The sequence below is a fragment of the Ascaphus truei genome, chromosome 2, assembly GCF_040206685.1.
Source record: "Ascaphus truei isolate aAscTru1 chromosome 2, aAscTru1.hap1, whole genome shotgun sequence".
In the NCBI taxonomy this organism is placed as follows: domain Eukaryota; kingdom Metazoa; phylum Chordata; class Amphibia; order Anura; family Ascaphidae; genus Ascaphus; species Ascaphus truei.
In genome coordinates, this window is record NC_134484.1 from 363,893,685 (window position 1) to 363,919,624 (window position 25,940).

At 44.5% G+C, this 25,940-nt stretch overlaps 1 protein-coding gene across 2 annotated transcripts in view; it reads right to left on the minus strand.

The window, feature by feature from the left end:
• TOP2B (DNA topoisomerase II beta) overlaps nt 1–19,534 on the minus strand; it is a 52,555-nt gene extending 33,021 nt beyond the window's left edge. The window contains exons 1-8 of one of the 2 annotated variants that reach the window (XM_075586962.1): nt 18,772–19,534; nt 12,954–13,124; nt 12,430–12,520; nt 10,682–10,745; nt 9,808–9,953; nt 6,401–6,498; nt 2,281–2,493; nt 2,016–2,189 (exon numbers count right to left, since the gene is read on the minus strand). In XM_075586962.1, the coding sequence (XP_075443077.1) occupies nt 2,016–2,189; nt 2,281–2,493; nt 6,401–6,498; nt 9,808–9,953; nt 10,682–10,745; nt 12,430–12,520; nt 12,954–13,124; nt 18,772–18,852 (1,038 nt within the window). In that variant the 5' untranslated portion in view covers nt 18,853–19,534. Of the gene's footprint in view, nt 1–2,015; nt 2,190–2,280; nt 2,494–6,400; nt 6,499–9,807; nt 9,954–10,681; nt 10,746–12,429; nt 12,521–12,953; nt 13,135–18,771 lie in introns of both variants that reach the window. The other variant, XM_075586963.1, reaches the window with a different exon arrangement.
• Between the last annotated feature and the right edge of the window lie 6,406 nt (nt 19,535–25,940).

Sequence of the window (25,940 nt, forward strand, 5' to 3'; positions counted from 1 at the left end):
ATCCAAGATCGGCTATTCATCAATATGCAGCTGTTTATTTATCTGAATTTTAGCAACTTGGGTTTTTTAATTAAAATCATGTATTTGTATTAATAAAATATGATCTTGATGTAATGTATTTTTGGAACATTTTAGTAAGCATTGTTATATGTTTTAGTGTATTAACACAAAGTTTGTAAGACTGTTAGCAACTACTGTGAGGATTTTAAGGTTATTTGTATAAAAGACTGTTCGCTGTATAAAAGATTGATACTTTAATGGTGGGCAGCTCCCGTTATATGTTCTAGCTTATAGTATCCTAGGGGTCATCTCCATTATTGTAACCAGCGTATTTTAATTAAAAGCAAGAGAGCTGTAGTGTATTTAAACTCGTCGCCTCCAGAGTGCTAGCATAACCCCAGAAGAAGCCAACAGACTGGTGAAACGCGTGGGCTTTTGGATCTTGAAGGCCACCGTACCAACCAACTGGAGTTCCAGCTTGCTCACGTCAGAGGTCCCGAACGATCTACCAGTGAGAGTAGCAGACGGAGGTGACTACACGCGCAGGACGGATCAAACGAGCAGCTGCCTAAACCGGGGAAGGATTGGAGTGCGCCCCAAGTCAGTCCTTGCTTACGACCATCGGAGTTATTGTGAGTTGGCATTTCCCCCTTTGTGTTGTTGGTCTATGGAGTACAAATGTTAATACACCATCCATTTTGCATTTGTGTTTCTTCCCTACATGTCACTACTACGGAGAGTTAATTCAAGATGCCTGGTTCAACAGAGTACTGTGTGACTTTTGAATATGTGTTGGTATCAAACATCACCTTCAGTCACTTTATGCTTATTGATGTAGGGAGAAGCTTGTGGGGAGCACAGATGTCACCATATGTGGGAAAAAAATATATATATAGTGTAGTGTGTTTAAACAGATTCAGCAATCAAATCAACGAATCACGATTGGGAACTCACACTTTCCCAGTGAAAGATCAGCAGTGGATATGATATGGTAGACTCGGTCAGTGTATAATGACAGGAATCAGCAGCATATGCCCTCGATGTGAAAAGAGAACACACTTAGTGCAACATTGCATGTAACAGTTAAATATTTATCAAGGCAATAAGTATTGCACTTACATTAAGCACTCTGTGCATAGACACATAACAAAATAGTTGCGCTGCTTGTTCATGCCACCAGCCCTGCTCCTGAGATTGCGTCGCGTCACTTCCGGTTGCGATCGTTCACAAAGATGAAATCACCGGGTGGAGGGGGAGATGCTGAAAAACTTCTCAAGCTGCTGCAGGTTTTGTCTATGCACAGAGTGCTTAATGTAAGTGCAATACTTATTGCCTTGATAAATATTTAACTGTTACATGCAATGTTGCACTAAGTGTGTTCTCTTTTCACATCGAGGGAATATGCTGCAGATTCCTGTCATTATACACTGACCGAGTCTACCATATCATATCCACTGCTGATCTTTCACTGGGAAAGTGTGAGTTCCCAATCGTGATTCGTTGATTTGATTGCTGAATCTGTTTAAACACACTACACTATATAAAAAAAATTCCCCCACATATGGTGACATCTGCGCTCCCCACAAGCTTCTCCCTACATCTATGACAGGAGGAATTGGATCTTCTCCACAGAGGGTTGAGCAGCGAAGTTTACTATTTTATTTTTAATCACTTATATTTATGAGCACTTTATAATAATTAAGAGTTTATATTAGATTTATTATTCACATTTTATTGCACCTCTATTATGAGCGCCTCACATTTTCTGTTTTACACTTTATGGTTATTCACTGTAATTATATGATTATCAGTTTGCACCACGGACACCCCTTTTTTTCACAATATAACCTTGCCTAGTGAATGATTAATGTTTTTATCATTTTAGGTTTACTTTAAACCGACACTTCATATGAAAAAATGGCCAGTTGCAAGCAATATCATATAATATATCTTAACATTGACTAATATATATATATATATATATATATAAAAATATTTTTAAAAAAGCCACTTACCTTTGTGGTAGCTATACTATTCACAAAACTATTCTGCTGGAACCCCTTCTCACTCAACGTTAAGCACACATCCCATCGTTCATTCGCAACCTCATGGATTACTTTCAGGGGGACACCGGTTTCATCCAACTTGTCCTTTACGTAAAGTTCTACGTAACTGCGGAAGCCGTTCACCTACAGAACAGAAAAGGATTAATGGGCCCAGAATTCACAGGTCCTGACGGTAGAACCTAAAAAAGGTGGCTGAAAACAATAACACTCTTACGGGAAGTTTTTTCCCATTGAACAAGACTCGAACTCCTTTACACGAGCCTGCAATATCGTACGCTCGCCTTGTCATGAGGGCCAGTGTGTCCTTGTCCAGTTTTTCCATTTTAAACTTTGATAAATCTGGCTGGAATGTAATGCATGTGTAGTCATCGCCATCAAAAAATTTGATCTTGGCATCACTGCTTTTCATCATATTATTCATCCATGTCTGGAGGGAATAACAAAAAAAAAGGGGGGGGGGTGACGTTAAGAAAAAGAATCTTGACCTTTCTTCACTTGCAAAATAATTTGTTTTTCTATATTTCATATTACATTGTAACCCCTATTTCAAAGCAATCACAAGACAGCAAAAAAAAAATTCTAACCCATTCACCCTGAAAAAGTATCCACCAAATTTCATGACATTTATAAATATGGATAATTCCAAAGCGAGAATTCAACATTTTTCAGTACTAGGAAGGCATGCGACGGTACGTAAATAAAGAACGCAACACAAAATTTCACTAAAACATGCTCGCTGTGTACAGTGTAAAGATTGCAACACAAAAACAATATATTTTTACCACAAATTCTACCTCCTGCACAGGTCTATATAATAATAATAATTTTTCATATAGCGCTTTTCTCCCAATGGGACTCAAAGCGCTTCACAATTACAGTATAGTGCGCAGTACGCAGCAATTTTACCCTGTACAGCAGGGGTGAGCAAACTTTTTATGCCAAGCCCCCCTTTTCATCTATGAAATTTCTCGGGCCCCCCTGCCTAATGTAATCAAAATCATATGACGTCAGTGCACGTGAGCTGGTTCAGCCAATGAGGGTGCACCAGCTTTGTGACGCGTCCGCCACGCGTCTACAATCTCCTGCAGCCAAGTTCACAAATCGCTTGGGCTGCAGGCGTGCGCGCAGGCAGTATACTGGTATTGGATCACTGTTTATTTTATTGTTTGCTGGCATCTGGTAATATGTTTTTTTTCTGGTGCACAAAGGCAATACATTTGAGGGGGCATTCATCCACCTCTTTGCTACATCCCTTCCCTCTCCCGCACCCCTTTTTTTCCTTCTCCCATTTGCTTTCCCCAGTGTCATCCACTCCTACCTACCAGTTTTATTTATTATTTATTTATTCCCGTTTTAAATGTTGCCCAGGGATCAGGGACCCCCATAACCAAACTCAAGGGGGGTACTGATGAATCTCGCCTGCTGATCAATACTCCGAAGTGACCCCCCTGACCCAAAGAAGAACCCTCAGCCCCCCAAAACTCATCCTCCCAAGACCCTTAATTCTGCCATCTCTGCTTGACCTTCATCCCTCTGTTTAGCCATTGTGTCTCTCCCTCCCCCCAGTGTCTCTCTCTCTCACCTTCCCCCCAGTCTCTCTCTCACCTTCCCCCCAGTGTCTCTCTCCCCCTCCCCCAATATGTCTCCCACCTCTATGTCTCTCCCTCCCCTCAATATGTCTCCCACCTCTCCATCTCTCCCCCAATATTTCTCCCACCTCTCCATGTCTCTCTCCCTCTCCCCCCAATATGTCTCCCACCTCTCCATGTCTCCCTCCCCCTCCCCCCAATGTCTTCCACCTCTCCATGTCTTTCTCCCCTCCCCCCAATGTTTCCCACCTCTCAGTGTCTCTCTCCCCTCCCCCCAATATGTCTCCCATCTCTCCATGACTCTCTCTCCCCCTCCCCCCAATATGTCTCCAATCCTCTCCATGTCTTTCTCCCCTCCCCCCAATGTTTCCCACCTCTCCATGTCTCTCTCCCCTCCCCCCAATATGTCTCCCATCTCTCCATGACTCTCTCTCCCCCTCCCCCCAATATGTCTCCCACCTCTCCATGTCTCTCTCTCCCCCTCCCCCCAATATGTCTCCCACCTCTCCATGGCTCTCTCTCCCCCTCCCCCCAATATGTCTCCCACCTCTCCATGGCTTTCTTTATCTCCCCCCAATATGTCTCCCACCTCTCCATTGCTCTGTCTCCCACCTCTCCATGGCTCTTTATCTCCCCCCAATATGTCTCCCACCTCTCCATGGCTCTTTCTGTCTCCCACCTCTCCATGGCTCTTTATCTCCCCCCAATATGTCTCCCACCTCTCCATGGCTCTCTTTCTCTCCCACCAATATGTCTCCCACCTCTCCATGGCTCTCTTTCTCTCCCACCAATATGTCTCCCACCTCTCCATGGCTCTCTTTCTCTCCCCCCCCCCCATATGTCTCCCACCTCTGCATGGCTCTCTTTCTCTCTCCCTCCCCCCAATATGTCTCCCACCTCTCCATGGCTCTCTTTCTCTCCCACCAATATGTCTCCTACCTCTCCATGGCTCTCTTTCTCTCCCCCCCCCCCATATGTCTCCCACCTCTCCATGGCTCTCTTTCTCTCCCACCTCTCCATGGCTCTCTTTCTCTCCCACCAATATGTCTCCCACCTCTCCATGGCTCTCTTTCTTTCCCACCAATATGTCTCCCACCCCTCCATGGCTCTCTTTCTCTCCCACCAATATGTCTCCCACCTCTCCATGGCTCACTTTCTCTCCCACCAATATTTCTCCCACCTCTCCATGGCTCTCTTTCTCTCCCACCAATATGTCTCCCACCTCTCCATAGCTCTCTTTCTCTCCCCCCCCCCCCCCCCCCATATGTCTCCCACCTCTCCATGGCTCTCTCTCTCCCTCCCCCCAATATGTCTCCCACCTCTACAAACACAACACACAAATACTTACTTTCACTTTTAAGCCTGCTTCAGTCCCCCATGTATGCTGAAAACTGGGACAGGAGGAGGAGGGGCTGTCTGTGTGCAGAGAGAAGCCCCTCCCCCACAGCAAGGCAGAAATCACACAGAAGCAGCCTCTGCACGGAGCTTCTGGCCGCCCGTGCACAGCTCTGCCCGCCCCCAGGTTTCCCCGCAAGCAGCCTGCGCCCCCCCTACATAATCTTGCGCCCCCCCAAGGGGGCGCGCCCCCCAGTTTGCGCACCGCTGCTGTACAGCTTCCAAACTATGTTTTTGGTGCCTGAGGCACAAGGAGATAAAGTGACTTGTCCAAGGTCACAAGGAACGGACACTGGGATCTATTCTATGTGAAATACGTTTCAAGAATATACAGGAGGTGAAACGACTTACAATATTTTACATGCATATTTACTCCTCCATTCCACATATACTAATGTTCATTCAATTAAGTAATAAAATGGATATGTTTAAACAGTAACATTGACTTTGTTCCACAAATTGCACTCAAAGGGTAACCAGAAACAGAACCTCTGTTTAATCACATAAATAGGAGACCTACAAGTTTTGTACACACCATTACATTGCTGAATAACCCGTTGGTCTATTATGACATGTCCCAAGCGCCAACGTACAGTATGATCAATCTGCCAGGGCCATATACTAGCACTACCGAGGAGACAAAGCTACCACACACTTCTGCTTCCGAATTCTTACTGTACTTCCACTAATGGTTATCACCCTCACAGAAAAGGAGGGAATGCTATCGTTATGCAGACACTGTGGGCAGACCACCAACATGTTTAATCACAGCTGAACTGAGTTTTTGTCATTGCAAATGAGTGGGAGCCAGAACATCAGGCTTTGAATAGTTTGGTCCCAAAAGATTACAAATATCAAGAGGGAAAATGCAAGAGGTCTTGGAATAAATAAGCCCAACAGGGTAATTCACTCGGTGGCAGAAATAGCTCCTGCTGATTGGCAAGTGACCACCTTGAATTGAACTAAATATTTAAGAATCCACTGTATGTAATGAAGTTACTACTGTGAGACACTTGGTAAGGTTTCCCCAGATCAAGCAGATTCAACACGACAGGTTTTTGGTCACTATACTTTAGTTTTCATTGACTCTGCAAGTTAGAAAGGAGCCGTGATTGGCATTATATTATTCTGTCTCCAAACACTTCAGGGCAGGGACTATGCCCCAATGTATTTGTTGAATTAGGCACTCAATTGTATTATTCTATCCTGTACATATTCTTGTATTATGTCCTCTGGACATAGTTGACACTATATAAAAGATACAATGCAAAAAGGGTTATTGTGGGATTGAAAGAGAGAAAAATATACGTTACTGACTGCTAATCACATTGCAGTATTCTCAATACATACCTGCTTAAAGCTGTGTTTGTATTCTTTGCAGGCTGTTTCAACTGTGAATTTTGTACTGAATATATTACAAAGTTTAGCACCGTAACCATTTCGCCCCCCTGCAAAAACAATTTTATTTAATCTTTCACAGCAAAAAAAAAAAACCACGTAACTATTTACTTTTCAGTCTTCCAAACATGAAACAATGAGAACAAAGTGACATTTTCTTTTGCTCAGTATTTGACCTCCAGAAGGTATATGAATTTCCATGCTACTGTATCAGGAAGGTGTTTGACTTACTATAAAGGGGCTTATTTTATATATAACCCACGCCGACTGTTCTCTGTCTTTGATACTCTACTCAAACCACCCTCAGCTGCCTCTCCTTCCTCCATCTCCGCTCAGGACTTTGCTGACTATTTTAAGGAAAAGGTAGAATCCATACGTCAGAACATCCCCTCTGTTTCTTCTTCCCATCCTACACCTCTTCCTAACTCTCCTCCTGCCTTCCTTGACTCTTTTTCCACTGTCTCAGAGGAGGATGTGTCGCTGTTGATCGCCTCTTCTCCCTCTACCACTTGCCCTCTTGACCCCATTCCCTCCCATCTCCTAAAACCTCTTGCTACTACTATAATCCCTACGCTCACACACATTTTTAACTCCTCCCTCTGCTCTGGAACCTTTCCACCCTCCTTCAAACATGCAACAGTCATACCATTACTCAAAAACAGCAAGCTTGACACTACCTGTCTTTCTAACTATCGACCTGTCTCCCTCCTGCCTTTTGCCTCTAAACTCCTTGAACGTCTTGTATTCTCTCGCTTGCTCCATTTTCTCAACACCTATTCTCTCCTAGACCCTCTACAATCTGGCTTCTGCACTGCTCACTCCACGGAAACAGCCCTCACTAAAATAACTGATGATCTCCATGCTGCCAAAGACAGAGGTCATTATACTCTGCTCATATTACTCGACCTCTCTGCAGCATTTGACGCCGTGCACCACCCTCTTCTCCTTCACATTCTCCATACTCTTGGTATTCGGAACAAAGCTCTATCCTGGATCTCATCCTACCTCTCCCATCGTACTTTCAGTGTCTCTTCTGCTAACACCTCCTCCTCCTCTATTGATCTCTCTGTGGGGGTACCCCAGGGCTCTGTCCTGGGACCTTTTCTCTTTTCTCTGTACACACTCTCTCTAGGTGACCTAATAACAGCTTATGGGTTTAAATATCACCTCTATGCTGACGACACACAAATATACTTTTCAACACCCGACCTTACACCTGCTGTACAAACCAAAGTTTCTGAATGTCTCTCTGCTATATCATCCTGGATGGCCCTCCGCCGCCTTAAACTCAACATGACTAAAACAGAGCTCCTCATACTTCCTCCCAAACCTGGCCCTGCTACCTCCTTCCACATTACTGTTGGAACTACGATCATTCACCCAGTAGCCCAAGCACGCTGCCTAGGGGTCACACTCGACTCCTCTCACATTCGCCCCTCACATTCAAAACATTTCTAAAACTTGTTGCTTTTTCCTCCGCAATATAACAAAGATACGCCCTTTCCTCTGTTGCTCGACTGCTAAAACTCTGACTCAGGCCCTCATTCTCTCCCGTCTTGATTACTGTAACCTCCTGCTGTCCGGCCTTCCTGCCTCTCACCTGTCGCCCCTACAATCTATCCTAAATGCTGCTGCCAGAATCACTCTACTCTTTCCTAGATCTGTCTCAGCATCTCCCCTCATGAAATCCCTCTCCTGGCTTCCGATCAAATCCCGCATCTCACACTCCATTCTTCTCCTCACTTTTAAAGCTTTAGACTGTTCTGCCCCTCCTTACATCTTAGCACTAATTTCTCGCTATGCACCATCCCGACTCTTGCGTTCTGCTCAAGGATGTCTTCTTTCTACCCCCTTTGTATCTAAAGCCCTCTCCCGCCTTAAACCTTTTTCACTGACTGCCCCACACCTCTGGAATGCCCTTCCCCTCAGTATCCGACTAGCACCCTCTCTATCCACCTTTAAGACCCACCTTAAGACCCACTTGCTTAAAGAAGCATATGAATAGCACTGTGAATATTCTGAACACATGATACATAAAGCTTGGCCCCCTGCAGACGCACTTACCAGAACTCCCTCCTACTGTCTCTGTACATTCTCCCTACCTACCAATTAGACTGTAAGCTCCTCGGGGCAGGGACTCCTCTTCCTTAATGTTACATTTATGTCTAAAGCACTTATTCCCATGATCTGTTATTTATATTGTCTGTTATTTGATTACCACATGTATTACTACTGTGAAGCGCGCTATGTACATTAATGGCGCTATATAAATAAAGACATACAATACAATACGTGCCGATACGGTCGACCGCTTTGGCACATACAGAATAAATCAAAGTGTGAAGTTTCAATGAAAAGATTAAATACATTAGACTCAGTCAGACATGTATGCAGTTTCAATAATATTCTATTAAAAATGCAACCTCAGCTGTATACACTTTTCTGACTAATGCTCAGTAAATATTTGCTTCAAGAGTCTTTTTTTTAAAGAAAATATCTCTAACCAATATTGGTGGAGCAAATTGCTTCAATATAAGATCCAAACACTGAGCATATCAAACATATCTACATGTTCCCCAGATACTTGAAGGTGAAAGAAACCAATGTGTGCTTATACAGTGTTTTCTTAATGTAATGATAGTCGTAATTATTCATAAATTCCATTTAAAACATTGTTTATGGGGAAAAACACAAGAGCAAGGGAATACTCCAACATTATTATGCTCAGCATGTTTATTTGTAAACCACAGATTTATGAGGAAATTAATAAGCTGAAGCTCAGAGATCAATGTTTTTTTTGAGAGAGAAGCAGCTCAGGGTAACAGGTTGGAGTGATTGACTACTGTACGGTCTTCCTTGGACTACATATGCCCAGACTTCTTTAAAGGAGGATGGCAGGTTACAAGGGAAAGTTAACATTGTGTGCACAACAGCCCTGAATAAATAGGCATCTCTGTGCTGCTTGCTCCCACAACCTGACCCAATAGTGAAGGGGGTAAAAAGTATAGAGGGCACTGGTGATAGATGTAGCTTTAATTGAGCATACCAGTAATATGTTCTTGACTTCTGTTCTCCAACAAGAAGAAACTACATTTAGTAAATCTTGCAGTGTTAATATTTTTATCTTTGGTGTTTTTGAAACTATTGGGGGGGGGGGGGGTGGCCCCAATGGCATAATCAATCATCCTCAGCCTTATCACAGAAACAAATATTTATGAAATTGTATTGAAAAAATAAATTAATACAAGATTACACAGATGTTATAAAGAACTACGCTTTTAAAAAGGAGCCCCCTTTTTAAAATGAACCCAACGCTCATTACATATTTACATCAAAACACAAAATCCCAAATTTCTTACCTGTAACTTTCTTCTCTTCGTCATCGTAGTTGCTCGATGTTAGCAGCTGTCCAAAAATTAAAGCTGGAACGTACACCTTCTCTACTTTGTGTTCTACTACTGGAATTCCTTTGCCATTGTTCCATATGCTGATGATATTAGAATCGCTGCGGACAGAGAAAGTTGCAGTGTTTGTCAGACTAACCCCACACTTGATAAACCTTGCAACTAGTTGAAGAAGTCAGCATTCTAGTTTTTTTTTTTTTTACAACTGAGCTCAGTCCCTTTGGGACTTGAGATTGACATGTAAGAAAATACATTGTTACAGTGTAAATTTCAGTTTTAGGCCTGGCACTTGCAATAACTTTTAGGACCAAATGATATTGCCAACCCAAATTTGCAGACTTGGATCATTCTAATCGGGACGAGTTGAAAAATCACGGACAAATAGCAGTCCTGAAAATCTGCGGCTTCCAGGAGCTGCATCAGGAGCAGCGTGATAATCCCCAGTTTTGTTTCCCAAAGTCATGCCCCACAATGCTTTGCGGCACGACTTCAGCTAGCAGAGCTGTGATTGACAGCTCTGCCTGCAATGTTTCTTTAGCAGCCAGTGTTTTTCATGCACTGGCACCTACAGGGGTGGATAACAGGCCTCCCACACCGGACCAGTGCAGGGAGGTACACTTTTTTGGCGCCGTAATACATTTCTTAATCCAGAGGGAAAATGATTTAAGTACATTTATAAAACAAAACAAAAAATCTTCCAAAGCCTTTTCCAGACATCTCAAAATATTGATATATTCTGCTAAACTGCTTGGGTTGAAATCACTGAACATGATGAACAACAGAAACCAAGGGGAATGAAATTGAGTAGGAAAAAAATGATTTTACTTACGGATCAATAGAAATTTTTATACAGCTCATGTTTTTATCCCGCTGTTTATTGTCAGCCGCATTGACTATAAAAGCAAAACACGGTTTAGAAGTATTTAGTAGAAAATGAACACAGTCGCAAAATAAAATATTGAACATGAAGAAAACATACAAAAGAAGTTGTACAGGAACAATGCTTTGTTAATTGATATTTAATCGATTCACAGGCAAAGGGGCCACCTTTGCATTGCAATGGAATTAATGCTTCTACACAGACTTACCATCATTTTCCTGTAGTTATGCTACTTTAAACTGCTACATAAGAATTACACATCCTCTATATTAAAAATGATGGATTTAGATGAACTTGCAAGATCTCATGTATTTAAAAAATAAAAAAAATTAAAAAAAACACACAAATTGAGGGTAATGTATCTGACTAATTGTGCCATTTTTACCAGCCAACATAACAATAAAAAGTTTAAAATGACTACACAAGCAACATCAACAATTGTGACAGAAAAATGTGCCAAGAGTCCGACAGTCACTATTACACTTGTTATAATAAATTATTATTAAAATCTTCAGTACTTCAAAGGATTGCAATGCATTGCTACATGTTGTAAGAACATGTGAGGCAGATAGAGAGATAGAGATATAAAAAATACAATGATGCCTGGTGCACTCCAAAAGCAAAAAATAGTATAGAAGGGCTAATATGGGGTGCCACTAGAAAGACTGGGATCCCAAACCAGTCCAAAACAATATAGAAAAGAGAAAATTCTGCAGCACTCACCAAGATAATGTGGTCAAAAAAGGTATTTATTCACACCATGTGAAGTAACCGAACACAGCAGTTTGAGCAACGTTTCGGACCCTTGTGGGTTTATTAAGCTCTTGATAAAGGACCCATCGTGGTCCGAAACGTTGCACAAACTGCTGTGTTCGGTTACGTCACATGGTGTGAATAAACACCTTTTTTGACAACATCAACTTGGCGAGTGCTGCCGAGATAGATAGATGGGATATAGCTATACTTTTAATATGCTATATCATCTTGCTTGCTGGCTTTACAACCATAAGAAAAAGGAGCAATCCACCCACACTAACCTCCATTATTACCAGGACTAGAACCTCTAGGACAGAGGTGGGCAACCTATTTTTCAATGTAGCCACAGGTGGCGAATGAAGTGAAAATCGCCACACCATGTAAAAATTGAGAAATTAGGTTGCTCAATCGAACATTTAAAAACACACACTGTTCGTCTGCGTCACTCACCTCAGCACTATCACCTGCTGCTAGTTCACTTTGTTGACTCATTCAGAAAGCGGAAACAAGCACACGCCGTCAAGAAAAAGTTTATTTTACTGTGGGACCTGGCAAATTCAAATTCGCCACACTTTCATGGCCGATTCGCCACTTGTGGCGATTGGGTTGCCCACCTCGGCTCTATGAGCTTTAACACACTATTTTCACACCCTGGTTCTCGAAATGCTTACTGCTGAAGCTACCGTAACTACTTCCTGGTTTTTAAAGGGGATTTAAAATGGCCATCCAATAGGAAGTCACTTCCTCCTATTGGCCTGAAATTTGGCAGCCATTCTGTTTCCCATGAGGGAGATTTAAACCCGGTAATTTCCCTGGTATTACCAGAAGTATCCCTGAATCTGAAAATAGTGTTGTTTTGCTCAGGGAGGCCTCCGGTTCAATATTTCTCTAACTCACTAGTAGCAAGAACTGCCCAGCCCAACTTAATATAGTATACTTACCAAGGATTTCATCAAATATCTTGTACAACCCTGGTACATAGGTAATATCCCGGCAATTCATTCCGACATCTTCATCAAAAACCCACATTGTCTAAACGTGAAAAGACATGTATAATTTTATCCAAATCCAACACTTATAGCATAAGTATCTTTATCTATTTTTTCAAGTTAGACTAGGAAAGGGGTTGGATTTCCTCTGTTTACGCTTGTGTCATGTCACTGTGTATACAGCAAATTCATTTATACGGTGTCCCCTCATCTTTACTGGCTCTCCAATAGGGACGGGGTTAGTATAAAGGTAAAGAAAAACACTTGGTTGACAAACATCCCCAGTCACAGGCCTCTAGGAAAACTCAACTATGTGAGATTGCACCTTTAATAGCAAGAGGTTTGTTGCAGAATAGTAGGCTGTACAAAAATAGTGCACAGATATAACAGTGGGTAAAAACAAGACTGCATTGTACACATTTCAGCATGTACATATTCCTTGATAAAAACAAAAAACAAGAGACTATATAGTTCACCTGAGTAACTTCCTCCACGGATCCAATGTACGTGTCGGGTCGGAGGAGGATATGCTCCAGTTGTGTCTTCTTCTGGTAAACTCTTTCCACAGACATCTTCTTGGAGGAGTCGTTTTTATTATTGTTTTCTGCTTCTGCTTCCTTTTTTGCAGCGTTGTTGTCAAACAGCGTCTAAATGAGACTGTTTTGTAAATGATCCCATGTATTCAAAACACATGTAAATACGCTAAGTGTTCTGCTCAAAGTACTTAAAACAAATACTAAAAAAAAAAATTGACACGGATAAAAAACACTGGCTGAATTTGCTAAAATTTAAACAACATGCATGTGAATTCACACAAATAGCCTCCATGAAGAAGAATTACCTGTTAAACAGTAACTGCTCCACCCAAACTAATTAAAGCCCTGCACAACCCATTTTCTCTCAATGGCTCTTATTCAAAAGTCATATTTCCCTTTACCCAGCAAGATGTTGGCTATATACATTTGAACAGAACACAAATAGCATAACAGCATATTGAATAGTGGTCAATACCTCAGATCCAATTTCCAAGTGCACCCCCACACTCCCGCTATCTTCAAAATCCCTTCCCCTTCATGTCATCACTGCCTGAATTTATGAAGTCTTAATCAAAACGCATTGGGAAGGTTGCCAGATCTAATCCCTATTCACAGATCCTAGATATCATCCATTCACCAGACGTGACCATTAAAAGTGCTGCCGTGTTCAAATGAATATTTGCTGTGCAATCTATATGTACATTAGCATCATACACACTTTACATTACACGTGGACTCGTGTCCCAGTGTTCACGCGTGTGTTGCACAGGCACGGTGTTATACTTTCCTTAATATAGTGTCTACACTATAAAGTATGTGGATGGTGTAGATTTATATAGAAATGTACTAATTTTCAACCTCAACTATCCCCATTGTTTTTTGGTAAAACATAATATTGCTTTCCACATTTTCTAAAGTTCTGAGCAGAGAACCATACCAAACTATACTTGACTTGCATGCGTATTTCACATTTACTGCGTGCTACCAAGTTTTATCCCTGTGCTATTTATACACAGACCCTCAACTCCCTTGCTGGTCAAGGGTACACGTATTGCAATTCAGAACCCTTCGCCAGAAAACAGGTTTAAGTTGAAATTATCCTGAGCAAAGGGCTCTTAAAAAAAAAAAAAACCCCCATCTATTCTAGCGCCAAGGTCTATTTTATGTACAAATCACTTTGTATACAGCAATACACAGAAAATAATCACTTGCTTTGACACAATTCAGCTGCCAGTTTTCCCACCTCAAACTCCTCGGTGTCTCTGTGGTCATGCAGTATTTATAGAGCAGATAAAACATTGCACCTTGGTCATTATTGTACCCAATACTATAAACATATTCATCACATATACCACAGGCCATGTCAATATATACTCACTTAACAATCAGCAGTCAAAGATCAGAATGTGTTTGTCTCTTTCAGATAACACACATTACAGAGACTAGTTAGATACTGTACATGCATCATGTAGAAATAATTGGCTAGATAAGCTGCTGCAAAGGTGTTCAGTTTTAAAAAGATACATTTATATTTGCACAAACCAGCAACATTGTATTTCTGCAAGACAGTTACATTTCTTCAGCTTAGAAGAGTGTTTTTCAACAAGGGTTCTTAGGAAATGGCAGGCATCCCTAAAGGGTTTCCAGCAATTTTCAGGTCATTTGAAAATTCTCCGAACACAGAAGAATATAAAATGCATCTGATCTCAGACGTGCTATTAGAGAGGGTTGGGGCTGCACAGAATTTCACAATATTATTATAGGGTTCCTTAACCCCCAAAAAATTTGGAAACCACTGGCTTAGAATATAGCAAAAATACATGCAAAAGCTCTGATCTAGACATGAATGTCACATACAATTTTTTGTTACAATTTATGTATATATTAAATATTGCATGACACCACATCAAATGTTGAAGGTGATTTATTTTAATTTGGAAAAGTACAATTTTTAAAATATTTTCTTTTAGTTTAATTAGTGGGCAGGTGTTTTAAAGGATTGGCATATAATAAAAGAGGAACTTATGGTTTAATATGCGGATAATAGCAGCAGACTTCCAACTTGCTAGTAAGCTGAATAATACAGATCAAGAACGAAAACAAAATGCAAGAATATACCTGGATGCAAGGTTTGTTTCATGTGACCAATAACGATTGTCCTTTATATTCCACTTTATTGACAATAAAGGCCCTTAGTCTATAAAATGTGATGGCAGTGATTCTTCAGCACTACCACACAGAAAGAACCATTAACAAGTTAACAGGGATTTCCGTGCAACAGCACCACCGTACTGCAAGATCACACCGCATAGAATAAGGCCCTACATTACCAATAAGGGTCGCAGGCCAGCACTAAGTACAGGTTACTTAGTGATATACCGCTCTCCAATTGTGTGTGTGTGAGTGAGTGTGTGAGTGTGTGTAAAACTGACCAGGATAATAAAATGTGTACTATATCTTTTCTTAACAAGAGATTGCTGGAGATGAGTTCAAAACCATTCTAACAAAATTAGTTTAATTAACATCTTCCTTCAAAAAGCTTTTTGGCAGAGAGAGCAGAAACAATATAAGACAATGAATTTGTGCAATAGTAAGAGGTCAACATGAGAATGTTGCCACCAAGGCAGATATTCTACGTCGTTTTTATGAACGGAGATTTTTTTATTAAAAAAAAACGTATTTGAACTCTGAAGTACACAATGGCGGATGCCATACATCATACATTGTATACTTCTTTTAGCTGGAGTCAATATAGGACTGAATGAATAATATCTGTGCCCAGGCCATACTTGAAAACGAGAGGTAACTCTAATGTATTACTTCCGGGTAAAACATTTTTTATAAATAAATATACTGGTAAAAGAACACATTTTGCAGTCTGCTTGCATGTAAACATCTGTACTTCGTACGCAACCAACAAATGTCTGAAATTCTAAAGCGTAAACTCATATTCCATTGGGTAACTGTCAAGCTTCTATAGAACCTAACATTGACTGCAGCACAATCCCCAAAACAATTGCAACACAGAGGTTAAGGATCTATCCATGAAGAATATCAAAAGCGATTTTCAGACATCTGCTATTTTGTGTATGGCGTTGTCTTATATTATGAAACGCAACATGTTCTGTACAAATCTCTACCACAACATTTAAACAAAGAAAATTTCAAATAGCCGTCTTGAAGAAACAAATGTCATTGTGTGGTACAAATACAGTTACATGTGAAAGGAAGAACCTGGGCACTGCGGATTTCTGCTACAAAAATAATTTATTGTAAGCCAGTAGTAGACGTTTCGGCCTCAAGGGCCTTTATCAAAAGCAAATGGCATGTTAGGCATTTTTAGGGCCCCTCTACATCCGACATGTTAAAACGGTTTATCTTCATGAAAGATCATGTGAAGCTTTAAGCTAACAAGGTAAAGTAATTTAAACAATGATTGTGGCAAAACTAAAGGTTATATTGCGTTTGCAATACAGGATTTATGGTGATTATTTCCAAATCCGATGGACAGACACCATCAACCCTTTTCTGATACTGTACTTTTTAGGAAGGAGAAACAAATACACCAGCCGATCTCTAGATTTGAGTCCAGATGTCAACCCTAGCTAGTACCCAAAACTACTGGTAAGAAGACTTACCCACAACATCTTGATCTAGCACCACTGATGCTGATGTTCCAGGGACACAGATTCTCCCTTCTAAAACACGGCAATTGATTTGACAAGAAAATCTGACTCAAAAAGGGCCTATTTGAAGAGCCTGAAACACGTGGATTGTGTATATAATTTATTTGGAGGTTTTAGAGGGACAGACAAAAAGACAGCATTATCATTGGTGATGACAAGATAAATGGCTCTGAAGTTTAGGATTATTGCAAAATAACATATAAAAAGGGGACTTCTATTCAACGTCTAACATGAGCGCAAAGCAGTACATGGTGATAATACACGGCGTCCAAAGCCGAGAACATCTACCTTTTTGTATATAGCTATATTATCTCACTATACGGCATTACATTAATTTTCAGGAAAGGCTGTGTGATGGGAAGGAATGATTGAACATGAGCTTCTACTTAACACTCCCTAATGCCTATCCCAGATAATAATGCTGGTTTGCCTAGATAACCTAGCCGTCAGTGAGCTCATAAAGAAGCACAAGTACCCCCAGCTATGCGATTTCAGATTATACCCAAGGTGGTGGTAATGGTGAAAAATTGAGCAGGTTTTATAAGTCACATATCCAGGATAAAGTATAAAGCCAGAGTAAAACCTGATACCCCTACACAGCTCAGGAAGCATTATAAAATGGTTCTGAGCCAAATCCTTAAAATCAATCTCTCCCTTATCCCACATACTCAAGCAAAGAAACATGAAATACATATTACCGCAGTCTTGAAGTGTGGGTAACAGTAAGTGACATGTTTCCCTGACCAAGGAGCACAGCCACCTCATAGCAGCGCACAGAGCATAGATAACAGCAGGCTTCCATACAGCATCGCATTCCATGTCCGTTCCCAACCGTGCTCAGGGAAGCGAATGATCCTCCATCTACAAAGCTTTCGACCATTTTACGGTTGGTCCTCCTCCGAGGTCCTTCAGCTCAACATCGAAGGACCCGCAGCAACCCCAACACAGCCAGTTACGTGCCCCTTTAACCTATACCAGCCTTAACACAAGTTCCAGTCGGTCGATAAAATAACTCGGGCGCCATATGGCTCCTGACTTTGCAAAGCTGGCCTACTCCTGCAGTGGGAGAAGATTCCCGGTTTAACCCACACGATACACCACCCCCCCCCCCCATTAATTTACAGACACCTCAAAGGAGTGGGCCCTCATTAACTCATGTGCAGCTCAAAAGGAATGGGTGTTCGTGGTTTGCTTATTCTACACACACACACACACACTTCTGGGGAGTATCCCCATTATCACTCATGATTCACAAGGGCTTAGCCCCCTTATACTTTTACACACGTCTAAGAGCGGGGGTCCCAGCACTTTACACGTCACAGACAAGAGGCCGTACACACATTTGTGGGAGGTCGCGCATTACTCTACAGAATCCTGCTCACACAACGGGGGAAGTGTATTGCCAATTAACCATGGCTTTCTCGTTACACTAAAATTTTAAAACAGTAGCATTATTTTAGTTGCACCTCTAGGCGAGGGTCACCCCGTTACAACTCACATCTGAGAAAACAATAGGGTTGCTTCTCTATTACCATACACAGCAGAGGATCCTCTTTATCATAGAAATACTTCAATGAGGGGGTCAACATCATATATACACCCTAATTGGGGGCTTGTGGCACACAAAGGTGACCCCCTTATGACTGCACAAATAAGTCCCACCTCCTACTGTGCTACACAAAAATGCCCTGCATGTGCACGACTAGGGGTCCACTGCATTGTCAAGCACTCAACACAATGGGATCCTTATTGCCCCACACCAAGAGATGGTGGCCCCCACATGTGCCCCAATTGCACAAGAGGGTCTCAAAACTAAACATCCTTTGGGGGGTGGGGGGGGATGGAGAAAGACCTTTCATATTTTCAAAATACACCCCAGAGGGAGATTTCTCCATTCATCTACACATGCTTCAGAGAGGGGATCCCCCACTACCCAAGGGAAGGCTGCTCACCCATTATCACAGACGGGGGGGGGGGGGGCGCGTTTTGTGGTGTCCCCATTTCTTACCCTATCTCCATCACCGAGTGCCCACTACCCACCATTCAGCCAAGGCCTCCAACTCAATACTTACCACCCAGGTAAGTCCCCCACTGCCTCCCAAAGCTCCTGCTGCTGCTGTTGCTCCTCCTTCTCCACCGCCAGATTTAGACATTGTCCTCCTCCCAGAGGATTGCAATAGAAACGCGTATTAATAAATGAATTTTTTTTAAAAAACCAGCAAGGAGAGAGAGGGGCCGAGTCCTATTGTGCAGCCGTGCTCCTCCCCCTCTCCCCCCTGTGTGTGAGGATCAGTGAGCTGCTCGGCCTCCTCCTCCTCCACGCCGGGAACACACAGGGCCTGTCCTCACTCTCCCCCCGCCTGCCGGTGCAGGGGCCGCGGCCTCACTCAGCCACACCGGGGACCAGGCCTAACCGCAGGCTGCAGCCAGTGTCCTCCGCCGCCTGCTCGTGTTTATTTGTTGTCGCTGTGAAGCCTCCCACGGCCCCCCTCCCCCCGCGGCCAGCACCCCCTCCCGCGCGCCGCTGCCACTGGTAATAAATAAATTAAAAATATATTATAAAAAAAAATAAACATAAAACACACTACAGTGCCCTGCTGCAGCACGGGAAGAGGAGGCGCGGCATGTGTGTGTCGTTGCTGCTCGTAATGGACGCCGGCAGGGGCACCGTGCATACAGCGACACGGATTACACAGCCACGGTTTGCAGATCTGCACACCCGGCCCCCCTCCTCCGCCTCCTCCCCTTCCGCACGCAGAACCAGACAATACAACCGCGCCGCTTCCGCTCTCCGCCGCTACACACGGGGGGCCGGGAACGCGTCGTGGCCAATGGGATGTCACCGTGCAAGGGTGAAGGGAGGCGGGGCGGTGAGAAGGGGATTGTGACGTCGCGCTGGGGAAGCCGCGTTCTGTAGGAGGATTGCTGGTGGAATCCTGCGAGCGCTGCAGGGAGGGAGAGCGCCAAGCGGCTGGGGTGAGGTGTGTAGCTATGGATCCGCAGTGCCCCAGCCTGAAGTAGCTAAATAGCAGTTGTGTTAATAAAAAAAAGTTAGCTGAGAACACACTGTGCTGCAGTTGCTGCCATGTATGTCCTCTTAGTTTTAAGCATATAGAGAGAGAGAGAAAAAAAAAAAGAAAGAACTGATTACCTCTCCCCCCAGTTAGATCACACACCAGGCCGGAGATATATTGCAAACAGGAACGGTTTATTACTATGGTCTGCAGTAACACAACAGGTACTCTGCAGTCTTCTGTCGGATACAGTCTCTTAGATCAGCTATCACTGAAGATGGTTCCTGAACCGTCACTACAGGCCAAGGGCAGCCGTCCTAGCCCTTCCCCACCTCCCTAGCGGAGGCAGAGGTAAGGTACACCCTCGCTCCTCCCCGTAGGGAAGAGCAAATGGGTAGGCCCCAATCTCGGGCTAAGGCCCCGCTCCCTCAGTCAGCGCACCCGCACTGCAGACAGGCGGGGCGCTGACAGACACAGACCGCGATATGCGGTCTGTAGGGAGCGGGGGCTGGAGTGGGAGGGGGGGGCGTGGTTTAAGCGGAGGAACCCGCTACCCCCCCCCCCCCCCTCCTCGGGCTCGGGAGATGCTGCAGGCTCACACGCTGACACTCATGCACTCATACACACACTCATGCACACACACACAGGCAGGCACTCATACACATACACACACACACACACACACACACACAGAGGCACGCACTCAGGCACACACATACACAAACACAGATAGGCACTCAGACACACACACACACAGGCAGGCACTCATACACACACACACACAGAGGCACGCACTCAGGCACACACATACACAAACACAGATAGGCACTCAGACACACACACAGACAGGCACTCAGACACACACAGACAGGCACTCGCGCTGCTTTCCCTCCACACTCCTCCCCGCTCCCCGAAGCCTCCCCTCCTCCCGAAGCCTCCCCTCCTCCCGAAGCCTCCCCTCCTCCCGAAGCCTCCCCTCCTCATTGGCTCACAGCCACACCACGTGACGCGTCGACGCTAGGGATTACAATTCTCTTGAATCCCCTAGCGGCTGACGCGTCACAGCGTGTAGTGAGCTGTGCAGCCAGGGGGGACCGGGACCGGCTCAGGAGGATTCCCCTGCTGGTGGGGAACGCTCGTGTGGCCGCCCGCGCCGCCGGGCGCAGTGGGTCCCAGCCCTCAGGCTCCCAGTCATGCGACCTGCCTTCCTCAGAGGGAAGGAACAACCTACCTGCCATTAAGTACAGCCAGAAGGCGGGCACCCCGTTGTCCCAGCTACAACAGAATGTACCACCCCCTGCTGTCACTCAAGTGCAGTACCGGAGGGGAAAACCCCATACCAACTACTGGCAAGCCTGTTAATACCAGGGTTTACTGCCAGCCCATTGGGTAGAATAGTAGCCAGGGGGTACCCCGCTACATATATATATCCGCTGCGGTCAGGAGAGTTGCAGGCGATTGGGTCGCCGGCGCTCCTAAGCAGGATGTCGGGAAGGAAGCCACCATCTTTGTTATGTGCGTGCATGCGCAGTAGGGTACTGACAGCTCGCCGGCCATTACAGAGCTCGCGCATGCGCAGAAGCACAGTAGCTGCGGCGGCCATTACAGGTAAAGCTTGAAAACGAGAGGTAACTCTCAATGTATTACTTCCTGGTAAAATATTTTATATAAAGGTCTGTGGGGGACTACAACTCCCACAATGCATAGGGGCGAGAGACCACATGGCGCGCATCAGCCAATAGGACTGCAGAGATTCCCTGCTCACAGAATGGACACATTTGGCGCGCTGTGAGCAACGCCAGTCGGAGCTGGGACAAGGAAGGGGTAGGTTATGTGTGCAGGTATCGGTGGCATCTGCACTAGGCCAGATAGGCCCGAATCCCCTCAGCTTGTGGCTGCTGCAGGGACAGGCCCATATATAGGGACACTGCCCCTGTAGTACCAGTGTGAGGGACACAGACAGAACACGGCTGTATCCTGTCCTCAGGTGGTCTGGGACCAGACACCTGCTACCACAGAGACTCTTAAAGGTGGTACAATCCACAAGGGACCCACCAATGTAGAGGCGGAGGCTTCGTGGTTACCTATTCTGGATCCGTGTATCCCATCTGACAACATCAGCGCGCTCTGGTGTGGGACCACCAGGCAGGTACCCTCTTCAACATAGTGCACCAACTCACCTCTTCAATTTAGTGGGGCAGCACTGTCTCACACACTTGGGCGGGTGGCTTATTGGGGACACCAGGGTGTTGAGGTGCTCAGGGGCACCTCAGTACATTGGGGGTAGACCCTACAGGGGTGTGGACACAGTGTTGGGAAGCCACAGTGAGGGGTTGCGGTCCTGCGAGGCCTAGTGTTGCGGTAGTGGTATTCTGGTTTATGATTGTTTCTATGCATACAATAAATTGCTATTGTTTTACTATATCAGTGTGTATTGTTCATATATGGTCCTGCACGGGGCTATCCCACATAGCTGGGATCCCGCGCAGGTGGAGGCGCTTTCACCCATCAAATCAGGTATACCTCAGGCTCCCAGCAGCGGAGGTTCAGGCCTCCTTTGAGTCACGGGTAATGCACCAGACACACCGTTGCCGCCACATATCCCAGGGGGTGGGGGAAAGTGCACTACATTTGGAGGTGCTGCTGAGATCTCAGACCTGGGGTGCCCAACCTAAATTAAAAGCAGTCCGATGTGAGGATTCGCCATCCTGGCGGTCGCAGACCGTCTCCTCACCCCAACAAGCCTTCCGTGACGGACACTCAGGATGCGCGGTTTCGTGGTCCCAGTACGCTCGCGCGCGGACCCTGCGTGGCCTGATCCCCCATCCGTGGATTTGGACCCCGCCTCCCGCTCTGACGTAGGACGGGTGCGTTCGGCCAGCCTCCCTGCTGACGCACGGTACAATTCCTGCCTCCGCTCTGGTGATGGACATGACCGGCGGGGGAGTGACGCGCGCTCTCGGCTCCGCCCCCTGAACTCTGTGATACGTGCGGGTCTACGCGCGATTGATCCCGCCCCCTCTTGCCCTAAGGTCACTCAGAATCGGCGTGGGAGTGACATGCGTGACCTTCGTGATGTGCGCAGGACGGCGCGCGAGCAGTTCTACCCCATCTCCGATTAGGCTGCATCTTAGGGCACACCTGTGTGCACCAGCAGCCTATCGGTGCTTAGTTCCGGGTTCCGCCCTTGCTGGCTATTGGAGGCTCCGCCTTTTATATACCTTCCTGCTGCATTCAGTCTTTGCTGAGCATAAAGACGCCGTACCTTGCTGCATTCTTGTTCCTGAGACCTTGCCTGCCTGTTAACCTCTTGTTGCCTGAACCCTACTAGTATCTTGGACTCCGCTTCTCTCCACTCCTGATCCGGCTTGTACGGCCATTCTCCTGTCTCCAGTCCTGACCTTGGCTAAGTACTCCAACGATCTGATATTCTCCTATCCTGAACTTGGCTACGTACCCCGACAATCCGCTACTCTCCAATCCTGAACCTGGCTACGTACTCTGACGATCCGCAACTCTCCGCTCCTGAACCTGGCAACTATTCTCCAATCTATAATCCTGACCTGGCTTGAACGACTACTCTACATCCTAGGCGCGCCCGCGTGGCTGTGGGTCGGCGTTAACCAATTCCCTATCTCAGCACCGCGGTCGCGCTTCATTTGTGTTGAGCTACACGTTACATCCGACCAGTCAAGGACTATGTCTATACCATCCCGCAAGAGCGTCCACGAGTGGGCCCTAAGGCGTCAGACATCTCACCATATGGTCACTATTAGTCAGGTCCCAGTCTCCCTGCCTTTGCCCAGCTTACAAACCGCCCTGAGACAGATACCGGGGTTCACAAAAGCCTGTGTCGTGGATGCTCTATGGGACACCGATGTCCAGTGGAGTACGCTTCTGATTGATTGTCGCTGTGATATTCCAGTGGACAATGCCCCACAGACACCCCAGACAGAGTACCCAGACAGAGGCCGTTAGAACTGCTCCAAGCATAGAGGAGTGTCAGGCGGCCGCAGCCATCTCTTCCCCAGGGAACCCTAGCCAGGGTGACACAGTTATCACAGTGCCCACACCTCAAGGGACACTCGACTATTCGTGGAAGCCCTGCAACAACTGACAGGGAAAATAGGTCAGTTGGTCCTGGCGCAACCCTACTGCAGATTGAAGGCATTGTCTGGGCTATTACCCACTCCTTTCGGAGAAGAGGGAATCATAGTATGGAAGGAGCATGCCCTCAAGGTAGTGGGGGAATGGATGTGCACTGTCAAAGCTGTAAAAAGACAGAGGCATCCAGCATCTACGGTGATAAGTATGCAGATGGAGCAGAATGGGGACGAAACAGCCCGGAAGCTCGTAGAGTTCATAACCGAGGCATACAGCCGGGAGGACGAGGAGTGAGCTCTGGGCCCAATACTATGCTCTCTACCAGAAAGATGAGGAGCTCTCCGCCTTCATCCATCGTATACAGTTGATGTTGAGGCCGCTACTCACCCGCAACCTCATCCAGCAAGGAGAGACCATGGTGTGGACCAATAATCAAAAATGTATATAAGTTAAAAGCATAACAAATGTACTCACAATATGTACATCAATTACGGACACATATAGGTATCTTTTGAGGCGGTGTGGTTCACGTCAAGAGAGGTGGTAGTCAGGCCGTTCACTTCAAAGCTCTCTCAGTCTGGTCGTGGTAGACGGCGTCTGACGTTTATTGGTCCACGTTTTTGTTTATTGGTCCACACCATGGTCTCTCCTTGCTGTTTTACATGAATACTACCCTGAGTGAGAGTGCTTCCGAATACCCTCCTACCATGTTTCCCGTTAAACGCTGATTCTTCACTTACTTGTTGTAAGTAGGCAATCCACTTGAGCCAAGATTTTACTGCTCCACTATTTGTGTGATTTTGCTGCACTATTGTTGTGTTTTTTTCTTTTTGGGGTATTCCTGAAATATCGCTTCCTTCACACTCTGGCTATACAAATAAAGACATACAATACAAGTGAAAAAATATGTGATAAAATGCTGCTCAACCCTCTTGAAGAAAGGTTTCTGTTTTCCTCTTCTGTATACTTGGTTCGTAACTTTTGGGGAGCGGAGGTGTCACCATGAAAATAAAAATAAAGACTACATAGTGTAATCAATTTCCCACTGTTTCTAATCTAGGATATCTGCCAAATGGAAACACCCTTTACAGGATGTAATAAAGCCTTTCCCACTGTATATGTGGTATGGACAATAAAGTTGAGGTACTCTTCTGTCAATGATCTTGGTATTCGTGGTCACTGGGTGATGTGTCCTCGATAACAGAAGTAACACAAATAGTGTAACTCTGTATTAAATCCCATCTATATTAGTCACAGTATCGCACTTACATAAATCACAGAAGTAATAGGCACGTAATGATTATAGATGAGTGGCACGATTGTTTTTTCTCCCCTGTCCCAGTCGGCGTCTTTCTCCGTCCTGTTTGCTGTGCTCCCGGTAAGCGTTATGTCACATTCAGTGGTGGACCGTGTCACTTCCGGTGCCTCCAAGATCGGGATTGTGCAGGAGAATGGGCTGCGCTTCACTTGGGGAATCCGGTCACGCCTACAGCAGCAACTATGCGTTTCGCTTAACCAGCTTCGTCAGGAGTCATAATTGTCCTGTCTCATACTAACTTATTTATAGCCCTGTCTTATATCCAATTGGATGATAAAATGAATTGGACGCTTCTAATATGTCATTATTCATCGTTAAGATATAAACCTGATTATTTATACAATATGATTAAAAAAGCCTACTGCTAACATACTAACCTTTAATAACATATCCATACATTTAAAATAATTAAAATATACATATTTCTACAATAATTGATAAGTAAATAAATAGGATCAATGAATGAACAACACAATCTGAATCTAGTGCAACATCAAGCTCATATAATTAAAACATAATGAATGTATTTTGATTTATAATTAACTATGACATTAGAACTTTAGTAGTTATATATGGTAACTATTTGATGAATGATCTATTCTTAACATGAAAACTCATTTTGAATTCCAGGAACCGTATAAGGATAAAAGAAAAGAGAAGGAATAAGAATAATTAGTGATACAATTACATTATTAGATTAATAAATTAATTGTATGTATATGTATATCTATATTATTGAAACCGTTGTATGTCCGTCTCTAGGGGCAATCTGATTGGTCTGTCACTCAGCCTCTGGCCAATCAGA